The 17,152-nt window shown below is 46.1% G+C and overlaps 1 protein-coding gene across 1 annotated transcript in view; it reads right to left on the bottom strand.

Moving 5' to 3' along the window:
* IFT27 (intraflagellar transport 27) overlaps positions 1 to 15,924 on the bottom strand; it is a 63,599-nt gene extending 47,675 nt beyond the window's left edge. The window contains exon 1 of the mRNA XM_073574363.1: positions 15,721 to 15,924. Coding sequence (XP_073430464.1) covers positions 15,721 to 15,754 — 34 coding nt within the window. The 5' untranslated portion in view covers positions 15,755 to 15,924. The remainder of the gene's footprint in view (positions 1 to 15,720) is intronic.
* Positions 15,925 to 17,152: the final 1,228 nt, after the last annotated feature.

The following is a 17,152-nucleotide window of genomic DNA, read 5'->3' as shown; positions in this document are numbered from 1 at the left end:
ACGCCAATTCCTTGGACTGGTAGGCTAATACCGAAGATTCATCAAGGGCTTTACTGAAATAGCCCCCCCTATGCAAAACCTTCTGGTGGGGCAGTCCAAGAAGACCAAACAGAAAAATTCCACCTTTGACTGGACTGAAGAGTTGGAAAGGTCCTTCACCAGATTGAAGATGACTCTCACAGGAGACGAAGTTCTGGCCTACCCAGATAATGACAAACCCTTTGTGCTGTACACAGATGCCAGCAACGTGGGACTAGGAGCAGTACTGTCGCAGGTACAGAATGGGAAAGAAAGAGTGATCTCCTATGCCAGCAGGAAGCTGCGCTCCACTGAAAGGAACCCTGATAATTACAGTTCTTTCAAGCTGGAGTTCCTTGCCATAGTCTGGGCTGTCACCGAAAGGTTCAAGCATTACCTAGCCTCCGCCAAGTTCACTATCTTCACGGACAACAACCCGCTGACGCATTTGGACACTGCAAAACTAGGGGCACTGGAACAGCGATGGATGGCTCGGCTATCGAACTATGAGTTTACTATCAAGTACCGGGCAGGGCACAAGAATGCCAATGCTGATGCGCTGTCCAGAATGCCTAACCTACCAGATGCTGGAGAAGACCCTGAGGCTCTTGAAGAGATAGAGCTACCTCCCTTCCACCGGCCACTTGCGGCCCAGCGTGCTCAAGGAGTGAGAAACAGACGGTCTGGCTTGAAGGAGGTCACCCTGAATCCATTGCCCCATCATGACTGGGAAGAAATGCAAGATGGTGACCCTGCAGTCCGCCTGGTGAAGCGGCTGCTGACACGAGCTGACTCACGTCCAGAGTCGGATGCTCCTGAAGAAACTCAGCAGTTGTGGAAGGAGAGAGGCCGGCTGTTCATTTATGAAGGGAAGCTGTGTCGGAGGAGTATCAATGCCCGCACTCATGAGCTGGTCTGGCAGGTGATAGTCCCAAAGAGAGAGGCATCAATGGTCCTGGAAGCATACCACAATGGAGCTGGACACTTTGGATGGAAGAAGTTGGAAGTATTGCTCCGAGAGAGGTTCTACTGGGCTGGTATGAGGAAAGCCATTGAGAGGTGGTGCCGGGAGTGTAGACAGTGTAACCTGCGCAGAAAGGATGGAGACAGCCAGAGAGCTCCCCTACAGCCAATCATCACCAAACAGCCCCTTGAGCTGGTAGCCCTGGACCATGTGAAGCTGGTTCCAAGCTGGTCAGGCTACATCTATGCACTTACCATTGTGGACCACTACTCAAGATTCCTGGTAGTTGTGCCTGTCAAAGATCAAACTGCCAGGACAGCAGCCAGAGCATTCCAACAGCACTTCTGTAGACCACATGGGTATACTGAAAGAGTGCTCACAGATCAAGGTCCAGCTTTTGAGGCAGAAGTGTTCCAAGAATTCTGTAACCTGTATGGTTGTAAGAAGATCCGGACAACACCATATCACCCACAGACCAATGGCATGTGCGAGAAGATGAACCAGGTGGTGATTGACCTCCTGAAGACTTTGCCCTTGGAGGAGAGGAATATGTGGCCAGAGAAGTTGCCCGACCTGATAGACCTTTACAACCATATTCCAGTGAACTCCACCAACTGTACCCCAGCCTACTTAATGAGAGCAAGACCAGGTAAGCTGCCTATTGACTTGGACATGGGAGTCCTGACCCCAGAAGTGGCTTCCCCAGATGCTGACTGGGACACGGTGAGGCAGCAACAGTACAGAAGGGTTCAAGAATGTGTGGAGAAGAGTCTGGCCCAGGCAAGGCAGAAGCTGGAGAAGTTTTACAATCAAAATGCATCTGCCGCTCCTTTGTTGCCTGGAGAACAGGTCTTGAAAAGAAAGAGAAGATTGCACAAATTGGATGATCAGTGGGAAGCTGAACCTTATACCATTCTGCCCTCGAACTTTGATAATACTAAGGTATGCCTTGTGAGTAAAGATGGAGGAGAGACCTCGGCAGCGGTATCGAGAGATCATTTGAAGTTGTGTCCTGATCAGTAGAAGGAAAGAAGAACCAGATAACATCCAGTCCATGGTGGAAGACGAGAAGGTCAGCATAGTGCTTGGGGAATTCCCTGCGAATTGGACTAGAGTGAACAATGCTATAGTGGTGCCAGTGTTGATATTTCCCCAAGTGGTAGCACAAGAAGAAGTGACTCAAGAAAATCAGGTAGCAGATGCCACACCAGCAGTGGAGCCAGAGAACCCTCGCCCTGCCAGTGGTGAATATGCCATGCCCCTGGTGAGTCTAAGAGTCGGTAGGAGAATGCTACCCAGTTTGCCCACACTAGAGTTACGCAGGTCTACCCGCACCACACAAGGTATACCACCCCTTAGATACCGTATATCAGTGGTCCCCAACCTTTTTTGCACCAGGGACCGGTTTCAAGCAAGACCATTCTTCCGTGGCCCGGCAGGGCGGGGATGGAGGTGTGGCAGGGGCGGGGTTTGGTCATAAGGGGGCGGGGCTATGGACACGGTTGTAGTGTAGCAGTGCATACTTATAATTAAATAACATTTATAATGTGACTCAACTCACCATAGGTTTTGAATAAGTGCTCCATCACCCCCTTCTCCCCATCATTGCCTTCACCCCATCACTCCCTTCTCCCCATCATTGCCTTCACCCCATCACTGCCATCTCTCCATCATTGCCTTCACCCCATCACTGCCATCTCTCCATCATTGCCTTCACCCCATCACTGCCATCTCTCCATCATTGCCTTCACCCCATCACTCTCTTCTCCCCATCATTGCCTTCACCCCATCACTGCCATCTCCCCATCATTGCCTTCACTCCATCATTGCCTTCACCCCATCACTCCCTTCTCCCCATCATTGCCTTCACTCCATCATTGCCTTCACCCCATCACTGCCATCTCTCCATCATTGCCTTCACCCCATCACTCCCCTCTCCCCATCATTGCCTTCACCCCATCACTCCCTTCTCCCCATCACTGCCTTCACCCCATCACTGCCATCTCTCCATCATTGCCTTCACCCCATCATTGCCTTCACCCCATCACTGCCATCTCTCCATCATTGCCTTCACCCCATCACTCCCTTCTCCCCATCATTGCCTTCACTCCATCACTGCCATCTCTCCATCATTGCCTTCACCCCATCACTGCCATCTCTCCATCATTGCCTTCACCCCATCACTGCCATCTCTCCATCATTGCCTTCACCCCATCACTGCCATCTCTCCATCATTGCCTTCAACCCATCACTCCCTTCTCCCCATCATTGCCTTCACCCCATCACTGCCATCTCTCCATCATTGCCTTCACCCCATCACTCCCCTCTCCCCATCATTGCCTTCACCCCATCACTCCCTTCTCCCCATCATTGCCTTCACCCCATCACTGCCATCTCTCCATCATTGCCTTCACCCCATCACTCCCTTCTCCCCATCATTGCCTTCACCCCATCACTGTCATCTCTCCATCATTGCCTTCACCCCATCACTCCCTTCTCCCCATCATTGCCTTCACCCCATCATTGCCTTCACCCCATCATTGCCTTCACCCCATCACTGCCATCTCTCCATCATTGCCTTCACCCCATCACTCCCCTCTCCCCATCATTGCCTTCACCCCATCACTCCCTTCTCCCCATCATTGCCTTCACCCCATCACTGCCATCTCTCCATCATTGCCTTCACCCCATCACTCCCTTCTCCCCATCATTGCCTTCACCCCATCACTGCCATCTCTCCATCATTGCCTTCACCCCATCACTCCCTTCTCCCCATCATTGCCTTCACCCCATCATTGCCTTCACCCCATCACTGCCATCTCTCCATCATTGCCTTCACCCCATCACTCCCCTCTCCCCATCATTGCCTTCACCCCATCACTGCCGTCTCTCCATCACTCCCCTCATGGCCTTCTCCTCATGTCCCTATCTCCTCCAGGGCCAGGCTACACAAACACAGACCAACACACACACACACACACACACACACACACAGACATACATACACACACACATTATACATACACACACCACCTCTCTTCTCTCACCTGCCCGCCGCCCGCACTTCCTCGCTCTGACACAGCAGCGGCCGCGCTCCTCTCTGTGTCAGTCAGAGACAGGAAGCGCGGGCGGCGGGCAGGAAGCTGGACGCAGTGGACGGGTCCTTGCAGCTCCGCTCCTGCTATTCCCTCTTGCAGGCAGCGGAGCTGCTTGATCGCTCCCTGGCCGCCACTAAGAACTGCTGCGCGCCGCCCCAGCCCCCGCTACGCCACTGACCGCCCCTGGTTCCCCTTGTGTCCGCGGACCGGCAAGGGCACTGCAGCGGCCCGGTGCTGGGCCGCGGACCGGCGGTTGGGGACCCCTGCCGTATATAAAGTAATGTAAATGTTGAAATTGTGTAAATATGTAACTGTTTTTTCAAGTCTTGTGCCTACAGGTAACCTGTAAGAGTTCCCTTGGAGTTTTCTTGTTTTCTTTATGGACACTGAACTGCAGGACTTGTGTGTGGTCAAAAACTTTCACCATTTGCCCAGGAATGGACCATGGACATTGATGCTGGACTTATCATCATAGGACCATTTTTGAGCTCTTGGTTTTTGTACATTTTTCCCTTTTTCAAATCTTGTACAAATTATAATTGTTCAATTGTTTATATGTTATTCATGTTTTCTTTTGTTCAGCCCAGGAGTGCTGACTTGCACTAGAGGGGAATGTGGCGCCCCCAGGGAGTATGGTCGCCACAGTGGCTTTGCCTTCCTCCAGGGGAGGGTAATGCCAGGCTTGGAGGCAATGATGGGTCTCTCTCGCAGTCAATCCATACATGCAACACAGTTCCACTCCAGGCCAGCAGGGGGATCTCTGAACCAGAATTAAGGGGAGGGGTACCCTCTGAGGGCCAAGAGGAAGGAGTGGTCAGTTAGTCTGCGGAGGGTGAAGTTGCAGACGCGTGGAAGGAAGCTGGAGGTTGAGCTAGGAAGGAGAGCTCCCTCAGCTTGAGAGCGCACGAACTGGAGCCAGGTCTCCACGGCTGTATGGATACTAAAGGTTCTACAGCAGATACCAGAGGAGTAGGAGGCTGTAAATGCCCTACTCCCATCTAAGACTTGAGGCACAACAGCAGCTTGGATAGAGAGCCAGGACTAGAGAAAGGAGTCCCCGAGAGAGGCTACAGCTGTCTGCCGTGCAAGTACGGTTCTTGGGAACATCTGACAGGAGGAACTTCAGCGTAACTTAGTACTGGAGTGCTTTACACCACAAGCACTAGGAAGGAGACTGCACAGCTGTCTGTGCTCGAATCCCTGAGTTGCTTCCAGGCTAGCCTGCTCCAATACCATCTGTAATCAGGACCCTGGACTGCAGTTATCAAGTAAAGATACAGAAATTGCACCCCGCTGTGTCTTGTCTGCTTCCTACCCTTACGGCACGGCTACATCACCGTGCCAACCACCGCTACACTGCCCTGGGACATTAGCCCTGCCTGTGGAGGGCTATACCATCACTGCTGCACCACACCATCTGTCCCAGCGGAGCTGTCTGCAGCATCGGGTTAACATTTCCCTTGCCGAACACCACAGGTGGCGTCACGAACTATTCCATTCCATTAACTACAACCCCCATTACTTGGGCGCCCAGGGCCACGGACCGGGTCACTGCTGCTGTGACACATTCCCCTGACACCGGCCCAGTACCGAGTACCCCACAGCCCTGGGAGGGCGACCCATATTCACATGCTGATAATGATTTAGTTGATTTATTTTATGCCTACACTGATGGCGGTCCTGGTGATGTATTTGTGTTATGTTGGTGAGTCTGATGATGTATATATCCTCTTACCATTGTTAAGGACATACTGGGAGCTGTAAGTTCATGCAATACAATTACATATGGGGCTGCCTTGACAAAAGACCATGCAGGTCTGAAACATGTTGCCTGGGAGCGCAGCTGATATTTTTTTCTGCCTTTTTAATTTTTCTGCTGTTGTGTTCAACCATTTTTTGTGCCTTTTATACTACTTGATCAATAAAGCAATTATTATGAATATGCGAGTGCTATTTTTTGGACTGTTGCTAATAATGGAGTATTTTGCCATGCAATTGGACAGGTGAGCTGATTGTTCCTTTTTCACATAAGCTTGGTGATGTATTCATGTACTGATGGTGGTTCTGGTAATGTATTCCAGTATTGATGGAGGTTCTAGTGATGTATTCATGTGCTAATAATAGTTCTTGTGATATACTAATAATGGTTCTATTTATGTATTCATATAGTTATGATGGTTCTGGTGATGTGTTTTTGTACTGATGGTAGTTCTGATGATGTAGCTCTGTACTGATTATGTACACACATGGTCAAAATTGTTGGTACCCCTCGCTTAATGACAGAAAAACCCACAATGGTCACAGAAATAACTTGAATCTGAAAAAAGTAATAATAAATAAAAAATCTATGAAAATGAATAAATGAAAGTCAGACATTGCTTTTCAACCATGCTTCCACAGAATTTAAAAAAAAATAAAACTCATGAAATAGGCCTGGACAGAAATGATGGCACCCTTAACTTAATATTTTGTTGCACAACCTTTTGAGGCAATCACTGCAATCAAGCAATTCCTGTAACTGTCAATGAGACTTCTGCACCTCTCGACAGGTATTTTGGCCCACTCCTCAAGAGCAAACTGCTTCAGTTGTCTCGTGTTTGAAGGTTGCCTTTTCCAGGCGGCATGTCTCAGCTCTTTCCAAATATGCTCAATAGGATTTGGGTCAGGGCTCATAGAAGGCCACTTCAGACTAGTCCAATGTTTTCCTCTTAGCCATTCTTGGGTGTTTTTAGCTGTGTGTTTTGGGTCATTATCCTGTGACTGAGACCAAGCTTTCTGACACTGGGCAGCACACTTCTCTCTAGAATCCCTTGATAGTCTTGAGATTTCATTGTACCCTGCACAGATTCTAGACACCCTGTGCCAAATGCAGCAACGCAGCCCCAGAACATAACAGAGCTTCCTCCATGTTTCACAGTAGGGACAGTGTTCTTTTCTTGATATGCTTCATTTTTCCATCTGCGAACATAGAGCTGATGGATCTTGCCAAAAAGTTCAATTTTTGTCTTATCTATCCATAGGACATTCTCCCAGAAGCTTTGTGGCTTGTCAACATGTAGTTTGGCAAATTCCAGTCTGGCTTCTTTATGATTTTTTTTCAACAATGGTGTCCTCCTTTGTCGTCTCCCATGAAGTCAACTTTGGCCCATACAACGACGGATGGTGCGATCTGACACAGATGTTCATTGAGCTTGAAGTTCAACTTTTATCTGTTTAGAAGTTTTTCTGGGTTCTTTTGTTACCATTCATATTACCTGTCTCTTTGATTTGTCATCAATTTTCCTCCTGCGGCCACGTCCAGGGAGGTTGGCTACAGTCCCATGGAGCTTAAATTTCTGAATAATATGTGCAACTGTAGTCACAGGAACATCAAGCTGCTTGGAGATGGTCTTATAACTTTTTAACATGTTTGTCTATAATTTTCTTTCTAATCTCCTGAGACAACTTTTTCCTTCGCTTCCTCTGGTCCATGTTGAGTGTGATACACACCATGTCGCCAAACAGCACAGTGAGTATCTGTAGCCCTTTATACAGTCCCACTCACTGATTCCAAGATTGTAGACACCTGTGATGCTAGTTAGTGGACACACCTTGATTTAACATGTCCCTTTTGTCATATTATTTCCAGGGGTACCATCATTTCTGTTCAGCCTATTTCATGAGTTTTATTTTTTTTTTAAATTCTGTGGAAGCATGGTGGAAAAGCAATGTCTGACTTTCATTTGTTCTTTTTCATATATTTTTTATTTATTATTACTTTTGTGAGATTCAAGTTATTTCTGTCACCATTGTGGGTTTTTCTGTCATTAAACGGGAGGTACCAACAATCTTGACCACGTGTGTATTCATGTACTGATGGTGGTACTGGTGATGCATTCATATACAGATCATGGTTCTGGTTATGTATTTATGTACTTTTGTTCGTTCTGGTGATGTATTTCTGTACTGTTATTGGTTCTCATTCTGTACACTTGTAGCAGTTCAAAACTAGTCAGAGAAAGTGATGCATGACTATGTTAATAAAGTACTGTGCTGTATGATAAGTTAATGGTTACTGCATCTGTATTTATATTAGGAGAATGAATTATAAAATTCCACACTGTAGCATGTCAAATCCTGCCAGCATGTAATACACCCACTGTCAGGACTCAGCTCTACTTGCCGATGCCAGCTGTCATCATGTGACCATTTATATGCTATTTTCATACTTAGGCCAGCGTCACACTAGAGAGAAATACGGACGAGTGAGAGGCGTTAAAAACCACGCATTACACACGGACCAATGATTCTTTATGGGGCAGCTCCCATCAGCTGTATATTTCTGGCGTATCTTTTACGGGCCGAGACAATCTCAGCATGCTGCGATTGTCACCATAGTACGCCAATGCAAGTTTATGCGAAAAGGAGATGAATCCAGCGAGCTATTTATGGCAATGATAAAGGTTTAGCCGAAACGCGTCTTGCCGTGCGCTTTACAGCAGTAATTTTTCCTATCTCTGCCTATATTTATAATATGCTGCTATGGATAAATATTTTTAATCTACGTTTGAAATAAAGAAAAAGATTTTTTATGTACTTCAAACTTGGCTCGCTGGATTCATCTCCTTTTCGCATTTATTGTTGGCAAGAGCTCCTGTCATTTATCCGTTGCTGAGAGCCTATACAGTATAGCAGCTTATCTTTTGAACCAACCGGGTAAGCTGGCATTTTTTCTTTTTTAATGCAAGTCTATGGGTGTGCAAAAAAAACGCATTACACACGGACCAGATGTGTGACTTGCAACAAATACGCACCCGGTGTCCTTAAAGAAAAGCTGGCAATTCAGTGCGCTATACAGTAAAATCACACTGACAGGTGTAATAAAGAAACGAAAGAATAGATATATAGAATACACATACACACTGTATATATATATATATATATATATATATATATATATAGTGGGGCAAAAAAGTATTTAGTCAGTCAGCAATAGTGCAAGTTCCACCACTTAAAAAGATGAGAGGCGTCTGTAATTTACATCATAGGTAGACCTCAACTATGGGAGACAAACTGAGAAAAAAAAATCCAGAAAATCACATTGTCTGTTTTTTTTTCATTTTATTTGCATATTATGGTGGAAAATAAGTATTTGGTCAGAAACAAGCAATCAAGATTTCTGGCTCTCACAGACCTGTAACTTCTTCTTTAAGAGTCTCCTCTTTCCTCCACTCATTACCTGTAGTAATGGCACCTGTTTAAACTTGTTATCAGTATAAAAAGACACCTGTGCACACCCTCAAACAGTCTGACTCCAAACTCCACATGGTGAAGACCAAAGAGCTGTCAAAGGACACCAGAAACAAAAATGTAGCCCTGCACCAGGCTGGGAAGACTGAATCTGCAATAGCCAACCAGCTTGGAGTGAAGAAATCAACTGTGGGAGCAATAATTAGAAAATGGAAGACATACAAGACCACTGATAATCTCCCTCGATCTGGTGCTCCACGCAAAATCCCACCCCGTGGGGTCAGAATGATCACAAGAACGGTGAGCAAAAATCCCAGAACCACGCGGGGGGACCTAGTGAATGAACTGCAGAGAGCTGGGACCAATGTAACAAGGCCTACCATAAGTAACACACTACGCCACCATGGACTCAGATCCTGCAGTGCCAGACGTGTCCCACTGCTTAAGCCTGTACATGTCCGGGCCCGTCTGAAGTTTGCTAGAGAGCATTTGGATGATCCAGAGGAGTTTTGGGAGAATGTCCTATGGTCTGATGAAACCAAACTGGAACTGTTTAGTAGAAACACAACTTGTCGTGATTGGAGGAAAAAGAATACTGAGCTGCATCCATCAAACACCATACCTACTATAAAGCATGGTGGTGGAAACATCATGCTTTGGGGCTGTTTCTCTGCAAAGGGGCCAGGACGACTGATCCGGGTACATGAAAGAATGAATGGGGCCATGTATCGTGAGATTTTGAGTGCAAACCTCCTTCCATCAGCAAGGGCATTGAAGATGAAACGTGGCTGGGTCTTTCAACATGACAATGATCCAAAGCACACCGCCAGGGCAACGAAGGAGTGGCTTCGTAAGAAGCATTTCAAGGTCCTGGAGTGGCCTAGCCAGTCTCCATATCTCAACCCTATAGAAAACCTTTGGAGGGAGTTGAAAGTCCGTGTTGCCAAGCGAAAAGCCAAAAACATCACTGCTCTAGAGGAGATCTGCATGGAGGAATGGGCCAACATACCAACAACAGTGTGTGGCAACCTTGTGAAGACTTACAGAAAACGTTTGACCTCTGTCATTGCCAACAAAGGATATATCACAAAGTATTGAGATGAAATTTTGTTTCTGACCAAATACTTATTTTCCACCATAATATGCAAATAAAATGAAAAAAAAACAGACAATGTGATTTTCTGGATTTTTTTTTCTCAGTTTGTCTCCCATAGTTGAGGTCTACCTATGATGTAAATTACAGACGCCTCTCATCTTTTTAAGTGGTGGAACTTGCACTATTGCTGACTGACTAAATACTTTTTTGCCCCACTGTATATATATGCATTCTATGGGTATATATCTATTCTTTCGATTGTGTTTGAAAACCTGTCATATGGCTCCATTATATGTCCATTTTGAAAGCCTGCGAAAAATTCTCGGCATACGGATGCCATACGGATGCTTACATGCGCAAGATACGCGGCCACACCCTGACAACGGATGACATACGGAGAACTATTTAGGGACCATTTATGCGTATTACGGCCGTTCCATACGGTCCTTATTTTTATACGTTTTGTGTGACGCCGGCTTTATAGTCACATACTTAAGCAGGGGCTATCATTTTTCACTGAAGATTAAAACAAATTTAGGAAGAATAGCGAATCGGCAAGCAACTAACTATGCAAATCATATAGAAGCAGTCACATGACGGCTACTCAAATCACATAAGCCGTGTATAGGAGGAGGTACCAAACTGAGTTTTAGCCACGGGTGCAGAAAAACCGAGACTTCCCCCCTCTGAGCTGCAGCGCTCACGTAGAATAAGAACAGCAAGTGACTACCAGGAGAACAGTGCCGATATTACTGAATCAATTGTTTTATTCAGACCATTTTATCATCTAAGATAGGGTTGTGTAAGGGGGGGCGAACAGAAGATGCATTCAGTCAACAAATCACAGCACCTGCACGTAAATGCTGCCATCTGCTATTGGGGCTGGATAGGCAGAAACTGAAGGATGGAGAATGTGTTCTCTGAATGGAAGAATTTGAAGGGGATGCCGGGTCAGGAGACCCCTGTGACGCAGTTGCTAATTTAAAAGGCCGGGATGGCGAAGCGGAGTTCAGCTGGAGCCAAGATGTGAAAGAAAGACAAAAGAAGGAGCTTGGGTGACATCTGCAGCAGAACTTCCTGACAGTGACCTGATCCAGGAGCAGGCTAGGAGTTGCAGGTCAAGTAGCAAAGAGCCGAATTCACAGGACAAGCAGGGAACAGCCGAATTTGCAGGACAAGTAGCGAAGAGCTGACTTCGCAGGACAAGCACCAAAGACCAAATGCTGATCTTCGAATAAGGAGGAATGCCTGTTGTGCTTAAAAGAATTTCTGAGTGAATCAGGCAGTTATTTCCAGCGCAGATGCACAGTACAGTGTGTGATCTGGGGCCATGCTTCAGGGAACGGAGACGGCAAGTGTACCAAGTGACTCACATATCTAGGACTTGTGACTTAGCGGGAAATACCGGTGACACCAGTCAGGGCCACTGTAAGAGCTCATACTCATCTGCGATAAAAATGCAATTCGATTAAAAAAAAAAAAAAAAATCGGGTTGCACTCTGACCAATGTTGATCTATGAGTCCCTACTCATCTGCGAATTTTTTCACAGCTCAGATTGGGCTGAAAAAAAAAAAAGAAAATCGCAGCATGCTGCGATTGTCCTTGTATCTTAAACGAGACTCGCCAATGCAAGTCAATGGGTGTGACAAAAAAAAAAATTGCACAGCAATCGGACCATGCAACTGTCCTGCGATTTTAACACACCCATGTCCTTGAAATCTGGACGTGAGTATACGTGTTTTGGTAAATTTAGATTCAATAAAGGAGTCTGTGCCATTATTTCAAATAAAGGACTTTATTCTGGGTGTTACTTTTTTTTTTCACAATTTGACTATGGGATTAGTAATGGGAGCATCTTATAGACACCTCTCTAACCCCTGGGCTTGATGTCAACTGCCAAAACAAAGCAGACCTCAATCCCCCCCAACTATCACCCCACTTACCAACGCACAAGGGCAAGTGGGAAAAGTACAGCTAAGTGCCAGAATTGGCATATTTTATGCATGAGCCTTTTCTGGGGCATCTGAGAGCTGATGTTTTTAGTCTGGGATGTGGCCAATAGCCATGGCCCCTTCCTAGCCTATTAATATCAGCCTGCAGCTGTCTGCCTAGCCTTTGCTGGTTATTAATTACAGGGGACCATACGTCATTTTTTTGGGGGGGTGTCGCTCATAGTAAACTACTATGAGTAAAGATTAAGTATACAGCTGTGAGCTGATATTAATAGCCTGGGAAACTCCATGGGTATTACCCTCTTCCCTGGCTATAAACATCAGCCCCCCAGTTGTCTGCTTTCCCTCTGCTGGTTAATAACATTTTGGGGGATCACACGCAATTTTTTCGGAAATTTACGGTATTTAGTAATAAAATACATGTACAGTAAGCTACACACAAAGCACTGATTATGTATCTCACTCACATATTTATATCTAACTAGCTGAAGACCCCGGCGCTGTCCGGGCATAGCAACTAACTACGGTTAGTTATAACAAATTATAATGATTATATCTATATATATATATATATATATATAAAGCAGAGTGTATAGCCCTGCCCACTCCGCAAAGCCCCATTCACTATAATATCCCACATCATCCGGTCAGCCACAGCCACCGGACAACTACCCCTAATATCCCACATCATCCCGTCACAGCCGCTGGACTACTACCCCTAATATCCCACATCATCCCGTCAGCCAGAGCCACCAGACTAATACCTCTAATATTATCTGGACGTGTGAAACTGGCCTAAGAGAGGCCTGGCGTCAGAACCAGAGCGCTGAGTGGATTTACCCTGACTTCCATACCAAAGATCCTTTTAATAGAAGACTGGGGTGAGAATCAGAGTGCTGAGGAATTTACCCTAACTTCCATACCGGGGATCCCTTTAAGAGAGGCCTGGTGGTCAGTACCAAAGCGCAGAGTGGATTTGCCCTCACTTCCATACCGGGAACCCTTTAAGAGAGCCTGGGATCAGAACCAGAGCGATGAGTGGATTTGCCCTAACTTCCATACCGGAGATCCCTTTAAGAGAGCCTGTGATCAGATCCAGAGCGCTGAGTGGATTTGCCCTGACTTGCATACCAATGATCCCTTTAACAGAACCCTGGGGTCAGAATCAGAGCGCTGAGGGATTTACCCTAATTCCCATACAGGAGATCCCTTTAAGAGAGCCTGGGGTCAGTATCAGAGCATTTGAAGGCAATTGCCCTGACTTCCATACCGGGGATCCCTTTAAGAGAGGCCTGGGATCAGAACCAAAGCGCTGGATGGATTTGCCCTGACTTCCATACCGGAGATCCTTTTAAGAAAGGCCTGGGGTCAGTACCAAAACGCTGAGTGGATTTGCCCTCACTTCCATACCAATGATCCCTTTAAGAGATCCTGGGGACAGAACCACAGAGCTGAGTGTAACTGTCCTAACTTCCATACCGATGATCCCTTTAAAGGGAATTTGTCACCTGAATTTGGCAGGCTATTTAAATGACTTCAGTCCGGTCCGATGGGCGGTGTTTCCTATCCATTTCTCTTCCCCATCCTTGGCCGCCGTCCGCAATATTTTGTGGAATTGAAGTAGGTGTCCACCATAGTCCGCGCGTGCGCAATGCAATCTTGCCTCGCGCATGCACAGTATGCTTTGCCCAACTGCTAACTGTTAACTATGTCCCAAAACACAGCGAAATACTTCTGGGACATAGTTAATTGGCGCATGCACAGTAATGCTTTTAGGCTTTGCCAGCAGATGGGCAAAGCATACTGTGCGTGCGCGAGGCAAGATTGCGCTGACTATGGTGGACACCTACTCCAATTCCAGAAAATATTGTGGACGGCGGCCAAGGATGGGGAGGAGGAATGGATAGGAAACACCGCCCATTAGACCGAACTGAAGTCATTTAAATAGCCCGCCAAATTCAGGTGACAGATTCCCTTTAAGAGAGGCCTGTGGTCAAAACCAAAGCGCTGGATGGATTTGCTCTGACTTCTATACCAATGATCCCTTTAAGAGAGATGTGCCTATAGGATAGAGGATGTGTGATGGGGATATGGGCACGGGAGGGGGGATTCGTTTCTGTCATGTGTTCTCTGCTCCTTTCTGGGGGGCAGACAATGGCTGGGAGCTTATGCTCCTGGGGATGCTACATTTCTCTCACCATGTCAGTGTCTGCTAAGGTGTTGTCAAGTGGGAAAACTTGCTCATAGCAACCAATCACAGCTCAGCTTCTTTTAACCAGCTCTGGTGAAATGAGAGATGCTTAGTGATTGGTTGCAAGGAAAAATGTTGCTCATAGCAACCAATCACAGCTCAGCTTCTTTTGAACAGCTCTGGTGAAATGAAAGATGCTTCGTGATTGTTTGGTGATATATACACACACATTCAGTTTTATATATAGAGATTAGTTATCTAATATTTTATCTAAATAGTTTATAAATAACATTTCCCACATGTCTACTTTATATCATTTTTTAAATTTTTTTTATGTTAGGAAATTACAAGGGTTAAACGTTGACCAGCAATTTCTAATTTTTACTAAAATATTTTTTTTATGGGACTACATCACATTTGAAGTGACTTTTAGGGTCCTACAGAAAATTCCCCAAAGTGACACCATTCTAATAACTGCACCCCTCAAGGTGCTCAAAATCACATTCAAGAAGTTTATTAACAGCGTTTGGAGAACCCCTGATGTGCCTAAACAGTGAGCCCCCCACAGAAGTGACCCCATTTCAGGAACTGCACCCCTCATTTATTCAGGGGTATAGTGAACATTTTGAACCAACAGGTACTACACAAAATTTGATAACATTAGGTCGTCATATTGAAAATTTTCATTTTTTTTTTCACGAAAATGTTTTAGCTCCAATTTTTTTAACTTTTTTTTCACAATGGAAAATAGGAGAAAACGGACTGCACCATTGTTGTGCAATTAATCTGGAACGCGACCGAACCCAATATGTGGCGAAAACTTCTGCTTGGGCACCTGGCAGGGCTAGGAGGGATTGCCAATGCAACGCTGCATCTGAAGATCACCTGACGCGTGAAAGCAGCGCTGGAGAAACTAGACCCTCAAGGAATTCATCTAGGGGGGAGTGCGCGTTTTCAACCCATAGGTGCCTCGTGTGAACACGGCTTTACTGTAAAGCACTGCAATCCGCACACACAAAAAACGCTCTAGTAGAAGTAATACCGCATGTCGCTACCTCCTGGCTCCCCCATGGTGATTAACCATCAGTATATGACCGGGCCATGTCTGACGCTGGACACTATCGCCTGCACAGGGGGATCGCAGGCTGCACGGGGGCCGGACAGGACTCACCTGCTACGATGCACTTGGCTGCCAGCTTCACCATGCTTCCTGCGCTCTCTCCGCCTCTCGTCGGTATTTCCAGGCGTTCCGGTCGTGTCCCGTACACACACAGCAACCGGTGCTCTAATCTTTGCCAGAGACGCTCCGGCTACCATAGCAACAAATAGAAAGGTTTAAGGACCTTCGGTGACGTCACGAGCACGTGATAGATCACATGTGAGGGAGGAGTCAGCCGGTTTCAACACGGTGAGTAAAGGACCTTTGATGACGTATTGGCCATGTGATCATGCCTCTGATGTGGGCGGGGCTGTGTTGTAGAGGACTGGATTCTGTCTAACCTGTCACCAGTGTGACCTGTGCTGCCTGTGAGACCTGGCTGATACATGCTGTCCTTGCATTGTCTTTTAATCTTATGTGTTTTGGGATAAAAATCACATTTGCAATTGGGTTTAGTTAAAAATTTTGCACCATTTGCCTTTTATAGCCTTTGTGCTGCACTGTCTATTGCTGGCTGCAGAATGAGCTTACCGAGGCTCAGTCAGTGAGCTCCCTATCATGGTAACACCTTTTTCTGCCTTATACTTGAGACCACATCGAAGTTAAAAGTGGAGAGAAGCAAAGAATCTGTAATGGCAAAGTGGTGCAAGCACTTTTTGGTGAAACCTTATAGCAAAAAATTGATTTTTATCCCCCCGATACATACCTTTATGTAAGGAAAAAAAAAGTCCAGCACTAGGGCATTAAGCCTGGCAATGCTAAGGGCCTGAGACCGATGAGTCAGATGGAGAGAATCGTTTTGAAGTTTTTTTGTTGTAAATTGCTCCTTTTTTATGCTTATGAATTGATATTGAAATGTTTCAGTTTAATGAAGAATTTTGTGCAAGTTGATTTCTGTTTAATATGGTGGAAACACGACCGTGTGTTCACACCTGTTTTTAGGCAGATAAGAGCTGTCTGGAATATAGGACGTATTTATTGCAATGTTTATGTAGAAATGCAAAAACATGCAAAACACAAGCCGCGGTGACACCGTCACGTGTTTCTCAACGCAAAGCAATGACTAGCCAGGTCTTTCCCCGGGAAGGGCAGTCTCCAATGAAGGAAGCCACCTATGCCAAAACATGGTATCCATCCACAGACAGCTGTTTCGGGGTATTGCCCCTCATCAGTGTGGAGTAGGAAACTGGCTGGTAGGAGCAATGCCTAGTAAAAAGACTGTGAAAAATGATTGCTCCTACTGGCACCTGTATTAGCAAAAATGTTTCCACGCAGCTCCGTTGTAGTCCATCGCTCCCCGAATCCTGGTTCGTTGTCTGTGAATAGCGGTAAAATTCCTAAAATTCACAGTCGACGGGTACTGACGACCACTCGGACTGCGGATATTTGAGTTGAAGACATAATGCTAGTGAAACAGCATGTCCATAAGAAATTGATCTTACAG

Source organism: Dendrobates tinctorius, unplaced genomic scaffold (genome assembly GCF_039654945.1).
Source record: "Dendrobates tinctorius isolate UK_male_01 unplaced genomic scaffold, ASM3965494v1 ptg000038l, whole genome shotgun sequence".
In the NCBI taxonomy this organism is placed as follows: domain Eukaryota; kingdom Metazoa; phylum Chordata; class Amphibia; order Anura; family Dendrobatidae; genus Dendrobates; species Dendrobates tinctorius.
This window is presented reverse-complemented; position numbering and strand designations above follow the sequence as displayed.